A 22,834-nucleotide genomic window follows, 5' to 3' on the forward strand; every position below is an offset into this window, starting at 1 on the left:
GGTGGAGCTGGGGGCTGGGCGGGGCCCTGGGGACATTCTGTTCTTTTTTACATCACTGGCTGCCAGGCCAGGAATGTGTAATGTCCCCAGTTGTGGTCACGGGGTTGCAGGAATGTGTGCTCGGAGAAGGGGCCAGGCAGGGCACTTGGGCAGAACCCCGGAGCCCAGGGAGCTCAGGGACAGGGGGCACCGAGGAGACAGGGAGGGACGTGGGCCGTGCAGGGAGATGCGGAGGAAGAGGCCGGGCCTGGCCCAAGGCCGCACCAGCCCTGGAAGGAAGGAAAAGCTCAATGTGGGGCTGTGTTTTTCCTCCAAAGTCTCTGCCCCAAGCGACTGAGCAAGAGAATAGTGAAGTGCCAAGTGAAGAGGGAAGGCATCAGACACTGAGGCCTCAGAACAGGGCCCAGGAGGCACAGAGAGCAAACCACACCGCCGGGTGAGAGGTCTGCCACTGTGTCCCTGCAGGAGGCGTCCGCCGGCTTCTCCCGCCTGCTGGAGGAGCAGGCCTGGGATGTGCAGGCGCCGGGGCCCAGCCCGAGCGCTGATGTAGCTGGGTGGGAGAGGGCAGGCCCTGTCGCAGGGTCCTAGCGACAGCTGCGGAGGCCAAGTGCTGAGCGAGCCTGGCGGCGGGGAGGGAGGGAGAGGCACTCACCCAGGGGGGCTCAGGAAGGCTTCCCGGAGAAGAGGGCATCTCTGCTGGGTCTTGCAGAACAAGCGGGCTCAGGGTACAGCCCTGTCTGCGCCCGTCTCCTGTGGCCTCTTAAAGTGAGAGCTGCTGTCGACCAGGATTCCAAACGCACCCCATTGCTTCCCTGACACGTATAGGGGACAACTCCCCTTGGAAGGGAAAGGCTGGCTTTTTCTTTATTTTCCAGATGAAGAAACTGCCCTCCGCAAAGATAAGCCAGTGTTCTGTGCACACAAAACCTAATAGCAGTAGAGTGAAGGACAGAGCAGAATTGTTCTTCGGCACGGGGATGTCTGCTCAGGGCTTTTGCCGTACACCCCAAGAGAGACCAGCCACAGACTCTTGGGGAACCGGGGCTCCCCTGCACCTGGTTTTGAACACCAGGAAGTTTCACACACTCCCACAGAGAGTCCGTGGATTAACCAGCCATCAGGGTCCTGGATTATCTCCCAGGCTCCTTGAGAAGCTCTCTCTACCGTCCCCGCCTTCCCAAGGGACATCCTACCTACAGGTGCGGTACTCAGCACCCTGCTTGTCCCATCTCAGAGTTTCAGAGAGACACATCCCTGCCTTTCCTATTTTCTGGCTGGTGCCTGAAATCCAACCACTGGCCCAAGGCCTCACTGCAAATAGTTTTCGTCTTCCTCTCAAGGGCTCAGTGAGCAGGATAGAGAGGCCTGGGCTGGGCTGAGCTGGAGCTCGAGCGCTGTGTCCCTGTAGCACCTGCCAGGGTGTGGTAGCTTAGAGACAGCAGCATTCCAGATCTGGAACGGGCCAGAGCAAGCTTGTTGTTGTGAAAAAAGCAGAAATCTGAGACCTGCACTTGTCATGGCTCTGTTTTAAATATTATCTTTTAAGGTGCAGAAAAAAATACCTGAACACGTTTTTTTCACAACACAATTTTCCAACAACATGGAGGTTTACAGGACAATAAAAGCCTCCCTCTGTCCCATTCCTTTCCCACCCCTTGGCCCAGGAGAGCCACTGTCATTTGTGTCCATCTTTTTTGGGTGCTTTTATAGACTTACATGTATTTTTTAAAAACAAGATATATAGTTTTTTTCCATAAATGGGACCACGGTCTAGGCATTATTCTATGACTTCCATGTTGGCTTTTAAACTATGTGCCTTAGAAAATGATAGTTTCTCCTGGGAAAAACCACAGTGGAAAAGAACATTAAAAAAAAAAAAAGACTGTAAAAAAACCCACAAAATGACACTTTACCACTCTGGGCCACCAGGCTCTCAATGAAAGGGAGGGGGTGGGGTTGTAAGGCAGCCCAGATGGTCACCAAAGCCCTTTCCAGCTGGCTCTGCATCTAGCCCCTTGCTTAATGCATCAGGGAACTGAGGCCCCAGAAACAAAGTGACTTGCCCACATCACCCTGGGAGTTGGGGGTGGGGCCAGATTGAGAGCTGAGCTTCCCCTTTCCAAGCTCAGTGATGCTCCCTGACTTCCAGAGAAGTGGATGCCTGTTCTGGGGGGCATCAGGGCCTTGTAGGTCTTGTCTTGAAGCTCCCCCAGCCTCTCCCAGAGCCTCAGCCCTTCCTTCCCCCTCCCAGGACTGGCTATCCTCTGACCCTGTGGTTTGGCCATAAACTGTGCAAAGGCTACAGGGAGAGAGGGGAGACTAGAAGGTCTGCAGTGGAATGAGGGTTGTGAGTTCGGAGGGTCTTCCTGCCTCTTGCTCCCCAGTGACAGGAGATGGTGGAAGTGATCGCTTTCTCCCCCATGCTCCAACATGCACTGCTGTACACTCTTATCTCAGTGTGTGCATGTGTGCATGCGTGTATGTGTGTGTTTCCATATGCACGGATCATATTATGAGTTCTCTGAAGACAGGCACTAGGTTTATTACCAGTGGCCCCAGGGTCTAGTGGCCACTCTTTGTTGACTACCCCATTCTGCAGAAGACAGCAGAATTAGCATCTTGGGTAAGACTCAAGGTATATCTTTGACAGAGAGTGTTGTGCTATGAGAAAGTATCCTCAAATCTAAAATTTGACACAAACGAACTTATCTACAAAACAAATTCACAGACATAGAGAACAGACTTGTGGTTGCCAAAGGGTGGTGGTGGGGGAGGGATGGATTGAAGTTTGGGATTAGCAGATGCAAACTAGTATACATAGGATGAATAAACAACGGAGTCCTACTAGAGAGCACAGGGAACTATATTCAATATCCTGTGATAAACCATAATGGAAAAGAATGTGTATATGTGTAAAACTGAATCACTTTGCTGTACAGCAGAAACTAACACAACATTGTAAATCAACTAGACTACATTTTTTTTTCCGTTAACAATTTTAATCAGTTTATTGTCTGAAGCACTATACTAGGTATAACATAGATACAAATTAAATTCTAAAGATTGCTCTTACCCCTTTTGAAGTTTACCTTCAAATGCAAAGGATAAAGCTATTAAGCTACTAAAAAAGGAGTAAATTTGGAGTCACTTGGGCAGGACAAAAAGATTTGTTTCATTATCTAGAAATAGTCGTAAGTCACCATTATAAGTAGAGAAATACAGAACTGATTTTTGGCTGCATTGGATCTTCGTTGCTGCACGCGGGCTTTCTCTAGTTGTGGCGAGCGGGAGCTACTCTTCCTTGCGGTGTGCGGACTTCTCATTGCGGTGGCTTCTCCTGCCGTGGAGCACGGGCTCTAGGCCCGTGGGCTTCAGTAGTTGTGGCTCGCGAACTCCAGAGTGCAGGCTCAGTAGTTGCGGCGCACGGCCTTAGTTGCTCCGCGGTGTGGGGGATCTTCCCAGACTAGGGATCGAATCCATGTCCCCTGCAATGGCAGCCGGATTCTGAACCACTGCGCCACCAGGGAAGTCCCATGAATTTTTTAAAAATTAAAAAAATAAATGAAGATATCCTCAAAACATCCAACATCCTAATTTCCTCTGAGTACCCATTAATTTGTGTTTTGTTAATTTATCTAAATTTCCTTCCCCTTTTCATTTCAGTCTCTATCCTTTCTAGGGTGAAAAGGAGTCACTCAAGTAATTGTAAATTTTTATTCTTACTGCTTAGAGCTAATTAGCCTCTCCACACTGAGCTGCCCACTGTGGAAAACAGTGTCCTTTTACCTGCGCTTATGTAGTATGAATTTCTCTTTCATCGAAAATGATGTTCCAGAAAATCCCTCCCTGCCACTCTTGGTCCAATCCCCTGGCACGATGCCTAGAAGTTCACCATTTGAGGTTTATTCCTTTGGATTAAGGCTGAATTTCTCAACCTTGGCACTACTGACACTTGGATAATTCTTCGTTGTGGCCGTGTCCTGTGCGCTGTACGATGTTTAACAGCATCCCTGGCCTCTACCGACTAGATGCCAATAGTACCCCCTGAATTGTGACAATCAAAAACTCCTCCAAATATTGCCAAATGTCTTCTAGGGGGCAAAATCACCCCAGTTGAGAACGACTGGGCTGAGGGATTGTCCCCAGTGAAAATATTCTGGAGAAGGACGACCCTCATCGATTACACATTTCTCAGTGTTTACCAGACCCTATTCAAGGACAGCAGCTGGCTGAGAGCAGTATGGGGAGGAGGGGAGAAAGAAGAGTATTTAGAAGAATCCACAGGGGGAAAGGAGGGGGAGAGATAAATTGGGAGACTGGGACTGACATACACACACTACTCTATACAAAATAGCTAACTGATAAGGATCTACTGGCTAGCACAGGGAACTCTACTCAATACTCTGTAATGACCTATATGCGAAAGAAGTCTAAAAAAGAGTGGATCTATGTATATGTACAACTGATTCACTTTGCTATACAGCAGAAACTAACACAACGTTGTATATCAACTATACTCTAATAAAAACCAAAAAAAAAAAAAAAAAAGAATCCATTCCCATAAACCCTCCTTTTGGATTCCCGTGGGCCTCTGGGAAGAAGGCTCTCCCAGCAACCCCCTCTGGAGAGGGCCTGGAGAAGAGTCTCACTCCCACACACTCTGGGGGTCTATGGGGCACTCAGTCGGGGTCTGGTGTTGCCCCACGGAAATCAGCAAAACCTCAAGGAAGCCGATGAAGAACACGAAAGGGAAGAAGCAGAGACGATGTCTGCCCGTGAAGAGTTCATGGACGCCTCACCTTGTGAGGCTCCCCTCACCCTCCCGGAGAAGGCAGGGCAGGCATAATCACCATTCATGGGTGAGATTTGTCCATCCGTGTCCAGAAAGAGGAAGCACTCTATGTCTTTCAAATGGAAGAAACTTAACACAGAGAATTGGTACATGGTTGATGGAAATGCTGAGAAGCCAGTGGGGGACAGCAAGGCAACCCAGAAAATAGCAAAGCAGGAAGCAGCTACCTCTCTAGGGCTGGAAAGACAAACTTATACAGAAGCCTTACAGACCCAGAAGCCTCCAGAGCTATTTGGCAGGAACTAAATAGTGGGGGCTGCCTGGCAGGGGATGGGATAGTGGAAGGATGGAAGGAAGCAACACAACCAGCTGCGCGCCGTGTCAGAAAGCAGAGAAGCAGAGGAATCGCCTGGCTTCTTCCGTCTTCCCACCAAATTGTCCTCCACCCACCTGTCTTCCCACTGGCTGAGCCTACAGGGAAGCCAGAGGGAAAAGCACTCTGGGAAATGTAGTTCCCAATAGGGAACAGAACAGAGCAGGGGAAGGGTGGAGAACAGATCAGAGCCGCAAGCAAAGCAGCAGTTGATTTGGCACAAAAAAAGAGACCCAGAGAGGTGAAGTGACGGGGCCAAGATTAAAGTCCAGATCTTAGGGCTCTTTCCATAGGACGCAGAGAGTCCTTGAAAGCTGAAGTGACAGCTCATGCTAGCAGCAGAAAGAATATAGTTCAGACTGCTGGAGCTAAAAGGATCTGAGATGGGGCTTACCTGTGATGCAGGGAGCTTTGCCTGGAAAGGGCGTGCAGGAACATTTTGGGGTGCTGGAAGTATTCTGGGAGATACACAGGAATACACAAAAGTGAAAATTCATTGATCTGTACACATAAGATTAGTTTACCTTATGCATTTCATTGTTTATAGGTTATTCTTCAATTAAAGGAAAAAGAGTCCCTGTCTTTAAGTAAAATCTTAAAATATTTTCAAGTGAAATAATATATGTCTGGGATTTGCTACAAAATAATTAAAAGAAGATTAGATGAGTAGGAGAGGGTTCTATGGGAGAAATAAGACCCACCTGAGTTGAGGCTGGGAGTTCACAGTACTATTGTCTCCTCTTTTCCATATGTATAAATTATGCGTGATTTCCATGATAATAATAAAAAAAGAGACCTAAATAGACTTTTTTCCAAAGAAGACACACAGTTGGCCAACAGGCCCATGAAAAGATGCTCAACATCGCTAATTATTAGAGAAAGGCAAATGAAAACCACTATAAGGTATCACCTCACACCAGTCAGAATGTCCATCATCAAAAAGTCTACAAATAATGGGACTTCCCTGGTGGCGCAGTGGTTAAGAATCCGCCTGCCAATGCAGGAGACACGGGCTCGAGCCCTGGTTTGGGAAGATCCCACATGCCACGGAGCAACTAAGTCCATGAGCCACAACTACTGAGCCCGCGTGCAACAACTACTGAGGCCCGAGTGCCTAGAGCCCATGCTCCGCAACAAAGAGAAGCCACTGCAATGAGAAGCCCGCGTACTGCAACGAAGAGCAGCCCCCGCTCGCCACAACTAGAGAAAGCCCGCGCGCAGCAACAAAGACCCAACACAGCCAAAAAATTAATTAATTAATTTTTTAAAAGTCTACAAATAATAAATGCTGGAGAGGATGTGGCGAAAAGGGAACCCTCTTACACTGTTGGTGGGAATGTAAATTGGTGCAGCCACTATGGAAAACAGTGTGGAGTTTCCTTAAAAAAACTAAACCTAGAGCTACCATATGATCTGGCAATCTCTCTCCTGGGTATAGATCCAGAAAAGACGAAAACTCTAATTCGAAAAAATACGTGCGACTCTAATGCTCATAGCAGCACTATTTACAGCAGCCAAGACATAGAAACAACCCAACCGTCAGCAACAGACAATTGGTTTAAGAAGAATGTGCTATATATATATATATATATATAATGGAATATTACTCATAAAAAAGAATGAAATATTGCCATTTGCAGCAACATGGATGGACCAAGAGATTGTCATACTAAGTGAAGTAAGTCAGACAGAGGAAGACAAATATTATATGATATCACTTGTATGTGGAATCTAAAATATAATACAGATGAATCTATATACGAAACAGAAACAGACTCACAGACATAGAAAACAAACTATGGTCACCGAAGGGGAAAGAGATGGGGAAAGGATAAATCAGGAGTATGAGATTAACAGATACACACTACTATATATAAAATAGATAGGCAACAAGGATTTACTGTCTAACACAGGGAATTGTATACAATATCTTATAATAAACTAGAATGGAATAAAATCTGAAAATATGTATGCTTCAAATTTCATATAACTGAATATATGTTCAGTTATATATATAACTGAATAACCTTGCTGTACACCTGAAACCTATATAACATTGTAAATCAACTAAATTTCAATTTTAAAAATTTTGTTAATGAATAGAAAAAGGGATCTAAGGTGCGCACACAGACCTTTCTGCATTTAAGAGCTCAGTGGTGTGTCCAGTCCCAGACCCCATTTTCTTGACCTGAGCAGCGCGTGCCTTTCTGACACTTCCTCCCTTCCCAGGCAGCCTTGGATGTTCTCCGGCAGAGGGCGGGTCCTAGGCCTGCACCAGGAGAGGAGAGAGATGTCTATAGCTCAGGCAGGCTGATTCGCCCTTTTGTGATCCGCCCCCCACCAGGGGCACACCCCTGACCTGGACTTCCCACTCTTCCACCAGGAGCCTGTCCAGCCAGCCAGACCAACCAGGGTTAGGATGTGTGAACAGAGCCCTCCAAGGAGGGGGCAGGGATGATGCCCAGGTGACCTCTCTCCAGACAGTCCGTCATGCTTAGGGAGGCACCCCTGAGTCACGAGGAGGGAGCCTGGTTGCTGGAATGAGCTGGGACCCAGACATCCGGAGCCCCGGCCTCTAGGCTGGCTCTGCCACGGACCGGCTGTGGGACGTGGGCGAGGCATCATCGGTTTAGTCCATAAATATGTACCGGACACGCGGTGCGTGCCAGACCCTGTGTGAAGCTCCGGGAGCCCAGAGTTACAGCTCCGGGGCAGGCCGCTGCCGAGCTCAAGGCCCAGCGGCCAGCGGATGGCAAGCCACGGGTCACAGGGAGTGGTCTGCAGGGAGGCTGGGCAGCCCGGGGTGGAGGTGCTTCCCAGAGCCCAGGTGACCCTCAAGGACAGGTGGGAGTGAGCCAGGAGCACAGGAACTTGGAGACCAGACACCCTGGCATGGTTGGGTAAGGGCTGGGATGCTGTTAATGGGTTGCAGGGAGATGGTGGGAAGAAAAGGGACAAGGACCAGACCGAGTGCCCCTGGAATCCCCGTCTCCTCTACATGGCACCCTGGCCTCTGTGTCCTCATCCTTAATGTGAGGGGCCCGGTCTGGTGGGCTGTCAGCTCCCTCCAGCTCAAAGGGATTCAAAGGCTCCTGGGTGAGAGGCTGGGACTGAGGGTGGTGGCCACCCAGCCCCAGCCCAGCTGCCCTGCTCATGGGAACCTGGTCTATGCACCGCTGCCTTCTCTGAGGACAGGGGAGCAGGGGCCGCTGCACGCTCTGGAGAATCTCATAGGTGACCCGTGTCCACTGAGGTGGGTGTGGGCTGGGTTGACTCAGGGAAGGGGGTGCTGGCTGGCTGTGACTCCTTTGTAGTTTATCTTCAAAAGTCACACAACAGGGTGGGAAGCCGGGAGTCCAGACAGTCTGCCAGCTAGGACTTCTGGTTCCCAGATGCTGGTCTGGCTGGCCGAGGCTCTCGGTGGGTCTCTGCACCCTCCAAGTTTGACGGTCCAGGCCCATCCACTTTTCAGATCTGGCGTCCTGCTAGCTGGACACAGCTGTGTCTGGAACTCCATCTGTTCCCAGCTGGGCTTCCGGGGGCCCAGCCGAGGAGTGTGCACTGGCTCTGCTACCCCTTTCCCACTGGCTGGGCCTGGCCTGTCCCTGCATCCTCCTCTCCGGTCAGGCCTCCAAAGAAGGGCGGAGGCCCGGTTCCGGCCCCGCTGCCCTCACGTGCTTTCCCCGCCACCCCCTCCCGCCCTGCGTCGGGCAGCCAAGCCTGTTCCTCTTCCCGATTGCGACAGACAGCTGCCTCGGCTCCCAGCTCTCCCTGTCCCCGCCCCGCCGGCTCCTCCACTCCCACTTCCTGAGCCCAGCGCTGGAGCCCTGGAGGCCAGGCCAGGCCCGGCCGCTCTGGCCCCCGGGGGCAAGTCGGCCGAGTCCTGTCCCAGCCTCTGGGCTCGGGAGGCTGCTGCCACCACTGCCCGGAACGTCCAGGCCTCCCACCTTCCTCCCAGGCCTCCACCCATCTGCTCGGCTGGCTGACTGGCCGCCATGCGCCTGCCGTGGGCCGCCTCCCCCTGCGGCCTGGCCTGGGGGCCGCTCATATTGGGCCTCTGGGGTCTCCTGGCAGCATCCCAGCTCCAGCTGGTGAGGGAGGGGCCCAGGCCAGCGGGTGGGGGTGGGCTCAGCCAGGGAAGAGGGGTCTGGGCCGCCCTCTCTGTAGCCCCTCTGCCCTTCCCAGCTGACTGCTGAATACTTCTCGCCTCACTCCATCTCCCCTGGAAGGTGCCCCCGTACCGCACGGAGAACCAAACCTGCCGGGACCGGGAAACGGAGTACTACGAGCCCAAGCATCACGTCTGCTGCTCCCGCTGCCCCCCAGGTGAGTGGCGGGGGCCACAGGAAGTCTGGGACAGGGAGGTGGGTTACAGGGCGCTCCAGCCCACACCGCTGCCTCAGACGGAAGGTGGACGCCATCTCCCAGGAGTACCCGCTGGCAGAAACAGAGAGTGAGAGACACCGGCCGTCCCTCCCGTGTAGGCACCGCGGCAGGCCCAGGGTCACACAGCAAGCAGCAGAGGGCGTGGGGGAACCCTAGTCCCCTGACACTCCCACTGCCCCGCTCACATCCTAGGCACACACGTCTCGGCCGAATGTGGCCCCGACCAGGACACCACTTGTGCCACGTGCCCCGAAAATTCCTACAACGAGCACTGGAACCATCTCTCCATCTGCCAGCTGTGCCGCCCCTGTGACCGGAGTGAGTGGGGTGTTCTGGCGGGGACGGGGGCTGGGATCTCCCGGAGCGCAGCCCCTCTGCTGAGCCCTCTGTCTCCCCACCAGTGCTGGGCTTCATGGAGATCACGCCTTGCACTAGCAAACACAAAACCCAGTGCCGCTGCCAGCCAGGACTCTTCTGCGTCTTTTGGGGCTCTGAGTGTGTACACTGCGAGTCACTCTCCCACTGCCCGCCTGGCACTGAAGCCGAGCTCAAAGGTCAGAGGTCACTGGGGGCAAAGGGGTGGGGGGAGGAGGCGGGTGATCTTGAAGGGGGCAGGGTGCATGGGGTTGTGTCCATGGTGAGGCCCCAGGCCTCTTCTCCCTCCCTGAGCAAGGCTCACAGAAGGGACCTGCAGAGAAATGAAACTGGGATGGTGCGGGGCTCGGGGGTCCTCCCAGCACTGGGAGGAAGCTCGTGCAATTCGGAGATCAGGAGAGATGCTGCAAACCACGGATTGCAGTGGGTGGTCAGGGAAGGGGCCATCCAGTGGGCTCCCTTTGCCCACTCACCCTGGCTGGCCATGCATTTCTCTTGCCAGATGAAGACAGGAAGGCTAACAGCAACTGTGTTCCCTGTAAGGCAGGGCACTTCCAGAACACCTCCTCCCCCAGCGCCCGCTGCCAGCCCCACACCAGGTGAGGGTGCCAGGTCCGTGTTCCTCCCACCCTCCCAGCCCCAGCTGCTGACAGCCCCGTCCACTGCTCAGCTCCACGGACCGCCTCCCACTTACCACCAGGAGCCCACCTGAGCTGGGCTCTTTCCTCCACAGGTGTGAGGACCAGGGCCTCGTAGAGGCAGCGCCAGGCACCTCCCGGTCTGACACCAGCTGCAGAAATCCGCCAGAGCCCTCCGAGATGCCAGGTGAGGGGCCAGGGGCAGGGGCAGGGGGCATCTGGGAAGATGCCTTAATTCTAGCCATCTAAAAGAACGGGGAAATGATGAATCCTTTCCAGTCAGAATTGAGGCAAGAAGAAAAGCTCCTCAAAGGGAAATTGGAGTATCCCTGGGCCAGGTTAATTACACACACTTTTTAAGTTATATGTCCTGCACATGACTTATAAGTTATATGTACTAGTACACCCACATGGAGATGTAATTGTAACTGACATCACCGTCATCGTTTTGGACACGCCACCATCACGTAATCCATTTACTAGACTGGGTGCCTCTGCGGTTACTCGAGAGAAGATTCTACACTTGATGCTTTCTTGGTCTTTTCTGTGGAGTCATTGGTTTCCTCGCCTAATAGAGGATTACAGGATGTTTCTAATGACTGTGGTTGTTATTAATCAGGGGAAAGTTTATTTCCTTAACTTTAAAAAATTACCAAGTATGTATAATCATAGCTTCCACTTATTGAGAGCTAGCGCGTCAGGCACTCTGTGAACACTTGACTTTCAATAACTCATTTGACCCTCACAATGATCCTATGAAATAGTCTTATTATTATCCTCACTGACTGGATGAGGAAACCGCGTCCCAGAGAGGTTAGGTGACTTGCCCAAGATCATCCATGTGGTAACTGGTGTTACGAAGACCTATTCTAAGTCTCTCTTTCTCCAAAGCCCATGCCGTAATACTTGCAGACTGCAGAAAATTCAGATAAACAAAACTAAACCTCACCCACAGAACCATCACCTAGCATATCCAATCAACACTTTCTTTTTTTCATTTTAATTAATTAATTTATTTATTTTTAAATTTTTGGCTGCGTTGGGTCTTCGTTGCTGTGCACAGGCTTCCTCTAGTTGCAGTGAGCGGGGACTGCTGTTCTTTGCGGTGCACGGGCTTCTCATTGCGGTGCACTGGCTTCTCTTGTTGGGGAGCACGGGCTCTAGGCGTGCAGGCTTCAGGAGTTGTGGCACGTGAGCTCAGGAGTTGTGGCTCACGGGCTCTAGAGCACAGGGTCAGTAGTTGTGGCACACAGGCTTAATTGCTCCGCGGCATGTGGGATCTTCCCGGACCAGGCCTCAAACCCATGTCCCTTGCATTGGCAGGCAGATTCTTAACCACTGCGCCACCAGGGAAGCCCCACACTCAACACTTTTGAATATGTCTTCCCATACTTTTTTCTGTGCAATAGAAAAAAATAATTATTTTCCTAAAAGTGCAGTCATTTGTAACTTAATTTTTCATTCAACTATATCGTAAATATTTTCCACATCCTCGTATTAATTTCTAACTGTGTATCAAAAACGATAGGCATTTTAGAGCTGGAATTTTAGAGAGTATGTAAGCTAATCTCATTTTTATATGAAAAATACACAACTGGGCAGGAGCCCAGGTGTCCAAGACTCTGGGTCTAGTTTTTCCCCACACCTCCCATTCTGGACTCCCTTAGGCCATGGAATTAGACGGATCACAAAGGGCAAACTCCCAGTGTGCAAATGTCCAAGTGCTCCCCATCTTCCTCAGGCACAGGTGACACAGGCGACGGGCATGGTAGACTCCATGCTGTTGACGGCAGCATGAGGCCCATAGGAAGGCAGCAGTTACCATGGCTACATGTGGGCACCTGAGAAACCCAGCCTCTGCTTCCCTCCCTCCCGGGACCTGCCCTGAGCCGCGGGTGGAGACCGGGCAGCCCTCCACTGCCAGGTAGCCACAGGCAGAGTTCAGAAGCCAGGATCCCGACTCCGTCACCCCTGTAAACACCTCCACAGCTGCAGAAGGACAACCTCAGCTCCCGCAGCTGTGGGTCTCTCTGTAAGATGGTCAAGTCCGCAGAGACATGACTTCACCCTGTGGCCTGAGTCTGCTTACAGACTCCCTACCTCCCTTATTGCTTCCCACTCCCACTTTCAGCCCTTGCAGAACAACTGCCCAAGTGCCTGTCCTCACCCGCAAGGCTGCCCCCGTGCCGGTGGCCACCCGCATCCACCCCAAACGTCTCCATCTGCGGCAGAGTTTCTGCTGGCTGTCAGGAGGTCCCCCCTCTAGTCAGGCTTAGTGCCCCTTCTCTGTAACCCAAGGGAAGTTTCTCCAACTCCTCCTTTAGGAACTGTAGTGGGACCAGAAGGGGAAAGCTGCTCTCCCTTTTCTGCCCGGGTGGCTTGAGAACTGCAGAGCTCTTCCTTAACTGCCCACCCCCCAGCCTCCTCGGGCCCTCATGCCACGTCCTGTCTGCCGTCCTGCAGGAACGATGCTGGTGCTGGCCGTCTTGCTGCCGCTGGTCTCCTTGCTGCTTCTCACCACTGTGTTCGCCTGCACCTGGAAGAGCCACCCCTCTCTCTGCAGAAAGCTGGGTAGGAAGGAGCAGGGTGCAGGCAGGGATGCAGGGCCTGGGTCTGTGCCTACCTAGCTGGGGGAGGGGGGCTGGAGGGAATATTCAGCTCGCCCAGGGATGACCCTTCTGCGCCTTCACACCCCCAAGACGCCCAGCACCTGCCCCCCACATAGACATCACCTCCATCCAGCCCCCCACTCTGAGGCTGGAGATAAGGGTAATGGTAACCTGATCCTTGTGGGGAGCCCAGGGTGAGCAGTGCCATATCATGGCTTGTGTGGAGGGGGAGAGCCTGGGGGTCTGAGGCCTGCCCTTTCATTTTCTGTTGCAGGATCCCTGCTCAAGAGGCACCCAGAGGTAATGGGGAAGGCTGAGGAGGCAGCAAGGAGGGGCAGGGGGACAGGAGAACCAGGTGGGGGGCAGGCAGGAAAAGAGTCTGCCGCTTCAACAACCATTCATTCATTCAACTAATAATTCATCAAGCACACGGTGTGCTAGGCACCGTTCAAGGCACAGTGGAAACAGCAGTGAGCAAAGCAAAGTGTCTGTCCTCCCAGAGTTACAAACCAGTGGAGCCAGAATAAAGCTAGACAGCTGTACCTCAGGGAGTGATAATTGCTAAATAAAGCATGGTGGGGGACAGTGACAGTGGCAACAGACGAGGGTGTATTATCTTAGAGTGGACAGAGAGGGCCTCTGTGATCAGCTGATATTTGAGCAGAGAGCTGAAGAACACAGGGAGCCAGCCGTCGGGATGTATCGAGGAAAGTGCTCCAGGAGCTGGGGAAGCATCAGGTGCAAAGGCCCTGGGGCAGGGAGCCTGAAGAGGAGCAGAAGAGGGCACTGAGCTGCCTAAGCGTGGGGTGGGGAGGGGGGAGGAGTTAAAGAAAGACGGGGTCTGAGGCCCACGTCACTGCTTGGTTCTCGGCCTCTGTCCTGCAGGGAGAGGAATCAAATACTGCTGAAGGAAGCTGGGAGCCCCCGAGGGTCAACCCACAGTACCCTGACCTGGTAGAGCCACTTCTGCCCACCTCTGGAGACTTGACCCCAGCTTCGGCCGGGCTCCCGGCGTCCCCAGGTTTGGAGGAAGAGGCACTACAACAGCAGAGTCCTCTGAGCCAGGCCAGGGAGCTGGAGGCTGAGCTCCCAGAGCAAGGCCAGGTGGCCCACGGTGAGCCTGGGGCAGGCGCAGGGAACAGAGTGGGTGGGGAGGGAGGGTGGGCAGGGAGAGAGAGTGTGAGCCAGGCAGAAATGAGGAGACTAAACCTGGTGCAAGGGGAAGCTCCAGCAGCCAGAGCGTCCCGACTCCAGAGCAGGGAAGAGACTGAAAACCAAGAAACAGAGGAATAAACACAGAGCTCAAGAACGCCGATGGAGGGGGACAGAGCGGAAACAGCGATGGCGGACAGGGGCCCTGGGGAAGCTGGAGTCCGATGCTGGGGTCACACAGGCCTTCCCCTCAAACTTGCCCCTCACTCCTTACTCCACCTTCCTTCCCACAGGCACCAATGGCATTCACGTCACCGGCGGGTCTGTGACTGTCACCGGCAACATCTACATCTACAACGGGCCAGTACTGGGGGGAGCACGGGGCCCCGGAGACACCCCCGCTCCCCCAGAGCCTCCGTACCCCATCCCTGAAGAGGGTGCCCCTAGCCCTCCCGGGCTCTCCACACCCTACCAGGAGGATGGCAAAGCTTGGCACCTGGCTGAGACAGAGACACTGGGGTGCCACACCCCCTAACGGGGCCAAGGACCCAATTTGTCACCCACGCCTGATGTTGTCTGGAGAAGCCAGGAGAAGGGAAGCCTGAGAGCGCCTCCTCCCCGAGGCCGCCCTCCCCGCACAGGACTGACCAAGGGCCTGGGTAGGGCCCCGAGAGCTGGACCCTGAGGGGCCGGGGCTCAGACGCGTCTCTGAGAGCAGGGCCAGCACTGGCTGGGAATGGTGCCCCTGCAGGACTCTCACCACCGCCCGAGCAGGCCCGGGACTCCACTGCAGACCCCCTGCCCACTGGGGCAGCACCAGCTCGGCCTCAGGCACGGACAGCACATGTGACGCTAACTGCCGCCCCCCTGGCATCTGTACCCCAAGCATGGCACAGAAGGGAGCCAGCCACATGGTCACTCAAGGACATGGCCGGGACCTCTGGCGGATTTGTGGTGCCCGTCATCCCCAAGCTTCAGAGGCCCTTCGAGGACCCACACTTCACATGGACTGAGGGAGACGCTACATGAAGATGGAGTGACAGGGAGGACCACCCTCCCCTTCTAGACAGGAAAGGGAATCCTTATAACCAGGGGCTTGGGTGGGGTTTTAGGTATAAGGGAGAATTTTGGAGGGGGAGGAAAACGGTGAGTGTATTTATGAATTGTAACCACATGCAAATAAAGAGGAGACTGAGACCTAGATCATTGATTTCTGTGGGATTTTTTTTTTTTTTTTTTTTTTTGGCCGTGCCACACGGCATATGGGATTCTAGTTCCCTGACCAGGGATCGAACCTGCGCATTTGAAAGTGCGGAGTCTTGGGCTTCCCTGGTGGCGCAGTGGTTAAAAATCTGCCTGCCAATGCAAGGGACACGGGTTTGAGCCCTGGCCCGGGAAGATCCCACATGCCACAGAGCAACAAACCCTGTGCGCCACAACTACTGAGCCTGCGCTCTAGAGCCCATGCGCCACAACTACTGAGCCCACGTGCCACAACTACTGAAGCCCGCGCACCTACACCCCGTGCTCCGCAACAAGAGAAGCCATGACAATGAGAAGCCCGCGCACCGCAATGAAGAGTAGCCCCCGCTTGACGCAACTAAAAGAAAGCCCGTGCGCAGCAACGAAGACCCAACACAGCCATAAATAAATAAATAAATAAATAAATTTATAAAATTAAAAAAAAAAGGAAAGTGCGGAGTCTTAACCCCTGGACCGCTAGAGAAGTCCCTTGGGACTTACAGAGGAACACTATTCCACCGGGGCCGTGTCAAAGGCACAGGTCAAAGCTGTGAAATATAATCCCACAAGGTATTTGTGTAAGAGGCCGGGATATGGAGTTCAGGTGATGACAGTATTGGTCAGCAATCACTGACAGCGTGGCAGGCAGTGTTCTCAATGCTGTGCAACGTGACCTTATGCAACCTGCACAACCCCCCCAGGAGGTAGGTACCATGACTCTTCCCATTTAACAGATGAGGACACTGAGGCCCAGGAGGGTAAGTCACTTGCCCAGTTCAGCTGCACATGGCTGCCATGCGCCCTCCCCCCCACACCCCAATTAGGCTGGCTCTAGAGGCCTGTTGGGTAAAAAGAGAATTTCTCTGAACGGGTAAAATGGGCTGGTTTTCTGAAGTCATCAGACCTCCTGCATGTCCCACCAGCATCCAGTCTCAGCCAGCTCTCCAACCCTCAGGCTCAAGGCAAAGTGCAAAAGTATTTGGCAAAAGGTTGGATGAAGGGAAAGATACACACTTTAGACATAAATTGACATAAATTTAGAGGCCAAGTTCACATTCTGTTGGTGAAGAGATAGAGGCCGGCCTCCTTCAACCCAGAAGGAGCACTCGTGACCTTTACTTTATTTCTTCTTGTCTTGCAGGCTTACCTCGCTGTATTGTGTGTGGGTTTTTTTGTTTGTTTGTTTGTTTACAAATTGTGGCAACCCTGCATTATTGATGATGGTTAGCATTTTTCAGCAATAAAGTATTTTTAAATGAAGCCATGTACGTTGGTTTTTAGACATAATGCTATTATTGCACACTTAATAGACTACATATATGTATAATTTTTAGATGCAGTGGGAAACTCAAAAATTCATGTGATTCGCTTTATTGTAGTGGTCTGGGACGGAACTTGCAACATCTCCAAATATGCCTGTATTTTCTTTTTTCCCCCAAAAGAACTTTAAATCTTTCAAGCTCTCTTATTGTTTGTAAAGGTTTGGGCCCCCAGAATTTATCTGCCATGCTGCTCGGTCTTAGGTTGAAGGATTGTGAGGGGAGCTGCTGCCAGCCGACTGCTCCTTCCATAAAAGGCCACCATCTGGGTCTAATGTTATGATTCTGTTGCTGGGACCCTTCAAGGTGGGGAGGGTTATTTAAGGTTGGCTATGGATGGTTATTTAAGGTTGGATATGGATATATAAGGTTGGATATTTAAGGTTATTTAAGGCTGGCCTTGAAAGTACTAAATCCAACTTCCTTTCTTGAGAAGTAAATAACGTGAGCTGTATTTTTAGAGGGTTAAATCCTCCTGTTCTTGCCATATCCTAGCACTAGACAACGTGATTCCTTCATCATTGTTCCAAGGTGTTTAGATTAAAAAAAAATTATCCTTTTTCTTTTCAACAAAATAAAAGGAGGGAAATTTTTTTAAGGAAATGATGCTAATGGAACTACCGGATAAAATGGTAGTTAATAATGGGGTAATTAGGTCTGAATCCAGCTAGTCTTTTCTTTTTTTTTTTTTGGATGGTTTATAAACTTTATTGTCTACCCTGTTTGGAATTGCATGGAATGTTCTAGAAGTTTCACAGAGTCTGGACCCCATCCCCCACCCCAAACCTTCTGGAATTTTCTATCTACCTCCATGTCCTGGGGCTCAAGGAATGTTCTTGGCTGTGATCTTCACTGAGAGAAAACAAACTTGAGAGCCCATGAGAAAGGTCCAGATATCACAGACCACTAGTGTTTTTACAAACAAACCCCCAAAGAACCCCAACCCCATTTGATGGAAACTTTGATAGAATCTTGCCCCAGGGACACTCTTATGCCACAGCTCCTTGGTTGAGAATCACCAGCCTCTGTACATTTTACTAAGCTTCACTTCCTGTAGTTTGTGTTTTGAAAAGAACAGACTTTCCCTCTTGTTTTCCAAATACGAAACACAATAACATTAAATGTTCTTTTTTAAAGTACGTATGCCCTTCCCCCCAGACTAAGGCTCGCTGAGCCCAGCATGTCTGAACCAGAGTGGGCTTAAATCTTTACTACTGAATCATATGGTCACTGTAAAGCCATGACTAAGAGCTTGCCCCCAACCTCCAAGGCTAGAGAAAACAGAATGGTTCCCAAGAGACCAAGTTGAACTAGCTATGGGTTTATCCCCAATTATACAAGGATTTCACACAAAAGACTGAGTGCAGAAATTGGTATTAATAGTAGCAAAGCACCTCTGGCTTTGTTTAGAACCTAGACTTAGGCGCTCATCCTTATAGTAGATGTCCCGCAAAGGTTTTCTATCCTCCCACCCTGCCCTGGTTTTACACTCAACAGTGCATACACACTAGAGTACCTACCGTCTCACAGCTAATTCACGCCCCACATGCAGTGATTCAGGGTTAAGAGAGCTGATTATCACACCTCTAGCCAAGTGATGACCCACTGCTTAGCACCAATTAGGCATAGAGGTTAAAAAAAAGAAATCCTCAACCAGCTCTGAATAAGGAAGTGAAATTCCACCATGTGTCCTTCAGCAGTCCTGTCTACTCAAACTCCCCCAGTTCCCACAGTCTCAAGTCACCATGTTTCAAGGACTTGGCTTGTAGGGTCTCCCCACACTCAGGCAACTCAAACTCCCGGTTTGTTGCTCTATTTCTGGGAAGGGATGAGCTGCACAGTTAGTGATGGGTCCGGCTGGTCAAGGGATGACCAGGTAGGTGGCAGGCACACTGTCCTGAGGATAAACCTGACTCTACTGGCATCATATTTTAATCACCGAGCCCCTTAGAACATGGATAATAAGTGTGACAGCCCTCAAGAGAGCAAACGACTTGTTCCTCTGCCATCATGCCCACAGAGGAACTTCTCCAACGTCATATGCTAGATAAGCATGGGCACAGGAAGCCTTATTCCTTATGCTCATGACCTTGTTTTCTTTCCCGCTCCCACACGCCACCAACAGAAGGGGGAGTGGGGTCTGGGGCTGACCACCGAAGAATGGTCAGGTTCCCACAGATCACATCCTTACCCTACAATAGGTCTCATCCGCGGCTTGCGGAACTCACAGAAAGACGAGTTTCATACAACTCCGGAATTTTTCTTTTGGCAGCCACAACAGGCCACATTGCACGTTTCAGGGTTACAGAGGACCCCACGCTACATACGTGGGGCAGGAGCAGACAAGTCTCGCTTTACAAGGAAGCCAGAGCAAGTGTTCCAGAAATTGACAACATCTGGAAGCAGGCACCCCAGAGCCTCCAGGAAACCCCTCACTCTCGGGCTTTGGGGATGCTTCATTGGGGGCCTCTTTCTTAGGCATGGAAAAGCCTCTTTCCTGGACCAGAGGGGTAAGGATGTGTAGGTCAATGGCTAAGCTGGCCAGCCGGGGAACAGGAAGGGGAGAGCAGTTCCTTCAGACCCCAACAGAAGACAACAGGTTCAAGATGACAGGCAAGGCCATTTTCTTGGGGATAGGGGATGCTGGCTGGGGGCTGCTCGCCTCCCCTCTGCTCTGCGATTAAGACAAAAAGTCCATGATGATGAAGACTGTGATCAGAACGAAGACGGAAGCGTGTCTCAGGTCTCGGCCCAGCAGAAGCCCTTCTCGGCCCCACCCGCTTGCTGTCACTGTCATGCCTGGTAGAAGGCATTGAAGTCAGACACGGTTCGGTTGGTGCCCAGCTAGGCCTGACCACAGCCTCGGCACAAGAGGTGGGCGGTGGGGCTGGGGGCAAGTCGGGTGGTCGCCTCAGAGGGCCGGACACTGGGCCGCGCACGTCCTGGTCACTGAGCAGGCCGCGGTCATGCTTGCGACACAGGGTGGCCAGAAAGCCAACATTGAGTCCAGCCAATGTCAACATGGGTGCAGGAGACCAGTGTGAGGCTAAGGCCGCAGTCCACAGGGGAGATGGACGAAATCGATTGTAGGGCAGTGCAACGGGAGATGTGGCGGTATGTGGTCTTGGGGTAATTAAGAATTTCTCTTTTCAAAAGATGGAGTGGTTCACATTGACAGCTGAGTGGACTCTGTCTACTACCCACCCAATAGACTTCTGCACCTTTCCTAGGAACAGAACACTATTTCTGTACTAGGACAAAGATTCCTTGATATCAGGATGGGAGGCCCTTCCCCCAGTTTCAAGGGCCAGTAAACCCATTACCCTTCGCTAGGAATTGGTTTGGGATAAGCATGGGATCCATCCTGGCCAATGACATGGACAGGGAAATCTTCCTTCTCAGGACAAAAAGCATTATCAGGAAAAAGGTTTTGGCTTTCCTTGTCCCTTCTTTCATGTCTGGGGGATGCTTGTGTGAGGACATGATGCCTGCACTGTGGCAGCCATCTTGTTATCATGAAGAAAAGCCCTGGAGATAAAAAGCCAATTCTCTGAGGATGGAAGTCCTGGAAGAAAAGAAAGAGCCTGGCTTGTGAGGCATCATTGAGCAGCTGAACCAACAGTCAGTGAACACCTACTTCTGGGCTTCTTTCTGTGAGAGATAAAGCAAACCCCCATATGTGTAAATCACAATAAGTCAAGTTTTCCTTTTCTGTTTTAGTTTTAACTTTATTTATTTCCTCTTTGGGGGTAGGTAATTTATTCACATGGCTCAAAATTCAAAAAGTATCAAAGAGTAAACAGTGAAATGTTTCTCTTTCACTACTGCCCCTCAACCAGCAAGGTGTCCCCTCCCTGGAAGCAACCAATGTTACTGTTACTGTTACTGATTTATGCATATTCAAGCAAATATATACACATATATAACTTCCTCCTTTTTTTCCACAAATGGTAGCAAATTCTTTGCATATTTTTCCTTTTGGCTTTTTCATTTATCAAAATAGCTTGGCCATAATTCCATATGGGTATCAAAACGTCCTCCTTAATTGTTATATCTTCATAGTATCTCATTGTATGGGATCCCAATATCTGCACCATTTAACTAGATCCCTTGGATGATTTTTAATTAATTTCCAATCTTTATTATTAAAAACAGTTCTACAGTAACCTATGTCGTTTTGCACATGTGGAAGTGTTGCTGTCAAAAATTTGCTAGAGGGCTTCCCTGGTGGAGCAGTGGTTGAGAGTCCGCCTGCCGATGCAGAGGACACGGGTTCGTGTCCTGGTCTGGGAAGATCCCACATGCCACCGAGCGGCTGGGTCCGTGAGCCATGGCTGCTGAGCCTGTGCGTCCGGAGCCTGTGCCCTGCAACGGGAGAGGCCACAACATTGAGAGGCCCGTGTACCACAAAAAAAAAAAAAAAAAAAAAAAAAATGCTAGAAATAAAATTGGGGGTCAAAAGATACATATACTTTATTTTGATAAATATTGCCAAATTGTCCTCCATAGAGATTAAACATCAGCAGTTTATAAGTGCCATTTTCATACACAAATACCAACCTTGCTGTGCTAGCGAACATTTTAATCTTTGCCAATCTGAAAGGTGAAAAATGGTATCTCACTGTCATTTTTATTTGCATTTCTTATTGTGAGTAAAGTTTTTCATTTCATTGTGACTGAACACTTTCATATGTTAAAGAGTCATTTGTAACTTATTTTCCACTCACTGTTCATTTCTCTTACCATTTTCTACTGGATAATTATGAAATATTATCTTGTTATCCCCCAAATCATCTATTGAACAATGATTTTTTTCTTCACTAATTTAAAACACTACCATTATCATAAACTCAATTTGTGTGTGAATTTGAATTTACTTCTGGATTTTCAATTCTCTTTCTTAGATCTGGTTTTTTAGTTTGCTAGCACTACAGTCTTCCAATTATATATTTTAGCTTTATATCTTAATATCTATGGGGCTCCTTTTAACCTCCTTTTTCAAAATTCTCCCAACCATATTTTCTTATTTGTTTTTCCACATGAACATCAGTTTATCTAGTAGAAAAGAAAAGAAAAGAAAAGAAAAAAGAAATGAAAAGAAAAGAAGAAACTCCCTCATGTCTTTCTGGTGCGAGCCTTCCTTTCGAGAACATGATATGCCTTTCTATTTGTTGATTCCTCTTATTCCTCTCAGTGGTATTTCAGTGTTTAATGTTTTTAAAATATAGCTCTTGAGTATTTCTTAAATTCATTCCTAGATGTTTCATCTTTGTAAGTGCCTTAGAAATGGAATTTATTTCTGTATTTTTACCCAGTCACCTACTGAATTCTCTTATCAACTAAAATAGGTTTTCAGTTGATTCTCTTAGATTATCAACTATAAAAAGTGTGAAATTAATCTCTGCTGTATAACTTTATGCTTCTGATATATTTTAATCTTGTCTAAATGCATTGCCTAATACCTCCAGAAGAATGTTCAGTAGTAATAGTAGTAGTAATTAATGGACATTGCTGTCTTGATACTGATTTTAATGGAAATATTTTCAGTATGTCCCTATTAAGCAGGAGTTGAAATAGATATATTTACTTTATTATGCTAAGGAAATATCCATCTCTTACCATTTCACTGAGTTTTTAAATTACAATGGATATTGAGTTTTTATGAGAAGAAAACAAATGTCTTTTGAGCATCTACAAGGACAATTCACTACTTTTCCCCTTAAGTCTATTAATCTGATGAATGACATAAATAAGTTTCCTAATACTAAACTATCTTTACTTTCTGGAATAAACCACACTTGATCTTGAAGTATTTTCTTTTCATGTAGCTCTGGGATTCTGTTTGCTAAGATTTTATTTCATATTTTCATAAGTGAGCTTGGTCTACATTATTGGTCTCGTAGCTGAAGGCATTTCTTTTCTCTTTTTTCTGGTTTTATTTATTTATT

At 49.9% G+C, this 22,834-nt stretch overlaps 1 protein-coding gene and 1 long non-coding RNA gene across 3 annotated transcripts; one reads left to right on the forward strand and one right to left on the reverse strand.

Annotated features, from left to right (window-relative positions):
- Positions 1-2,997: 2,997 nt before the first annotated feature.
- LOC137201535 (uncharacterized) lies at positions 2,998-8,914 on the reverse strand. The gene is made up of 4 exons (XR_010932213.1): positions 7,525-8,914; positions 7,298-7,434; positions 5,560-5,623; positions 2,998-3,485 (listed from the first exon to the last, which is right to left on the reverse strand). It is a non-coding gene; the product is annotated as an uncharacterized lncRNA (long non-coding RNA).
- Positions 8,915-8,981: 67 nt separating this feature from the next.
- LTBR (lymphotoxin beta receptor) lies at positions 8,982-15,528 on the forward strand. 2 transcript variants are annotated; one of them, XM_067695512.1, is made up of 10 exons: positions 8,983-9,256; positions 9,395-9,491; positions 9,744-9,869; positions 9,953-10,105; positions 10,429-10,525; positions 10,660-10,751; positions 13,028-13,135; positions 13,448-13,473; positions 14,059-14,287; positions 14,619-15,528. In XM_067695512.1, exons 1-10 carry the CDS (start codon positions 9,161-9,163, stop codon positions 14,858-14,860), a joined length of 1,266 nt encoding a protein of 421 aa, XP_067551613.1. In that variant the 5' UTR covers positions 8,983-9,160; the 3' UTR covers positions 14,861-15,528. The 2 variants fall into 2 exon arrangements, with proteins under 2 accessions (XP_067551614.1, XP_067551613.1); XM_067695513.1 differs by lacking the exon at positions 13,028-13,135 and having other exon boundaries at positions 8,982-9,256.
- The last annotated feature ends 7,306 nt before the right edge of the window (positions 15,529-22,834 follow it).

The sequence above is a fragment of the Pseudorca crassidens genome, chromosome 11, assembly GCF_039906515.1.
Source record: "Pseudorca crassidens isolate mPseCra1 chromosome 11, mPseCra1.hap1, whole genome shotgun sequence".
Lineage (NCBI taxonomy): Eukaryota > Metazoa > Chordata > Mammalia > Artiodactyla > Delphinidae > Pseudorca > Pseudorca crassidens.

Excerpts from the sequence above, each read along its gene's own strand:
- LTBR (XM_067695512.1), top strand. The coding sequence starts at position 9,161 with ATGCGCCTGCCGTGGGCCGCCTCCCCCTGCGGCCTGGCCTGGGGGCCG. Across the intron at positions 9,257-9,394 it reads CAGCATCCCAGCTCCAGCTG|GTGCCCCCGTACCGCACGGA; the intron begins GTGAGGGAGGGG and ends CTCCCCTGGAAG. Across the intron at positions 9,492-9,743 it reads CTGCTCCCGCTGCCCCCCAG|GCACACACGTCTCGGCCGAA; the intron begins GTGAGTGGCGGG and ends CTCACATCCTAG.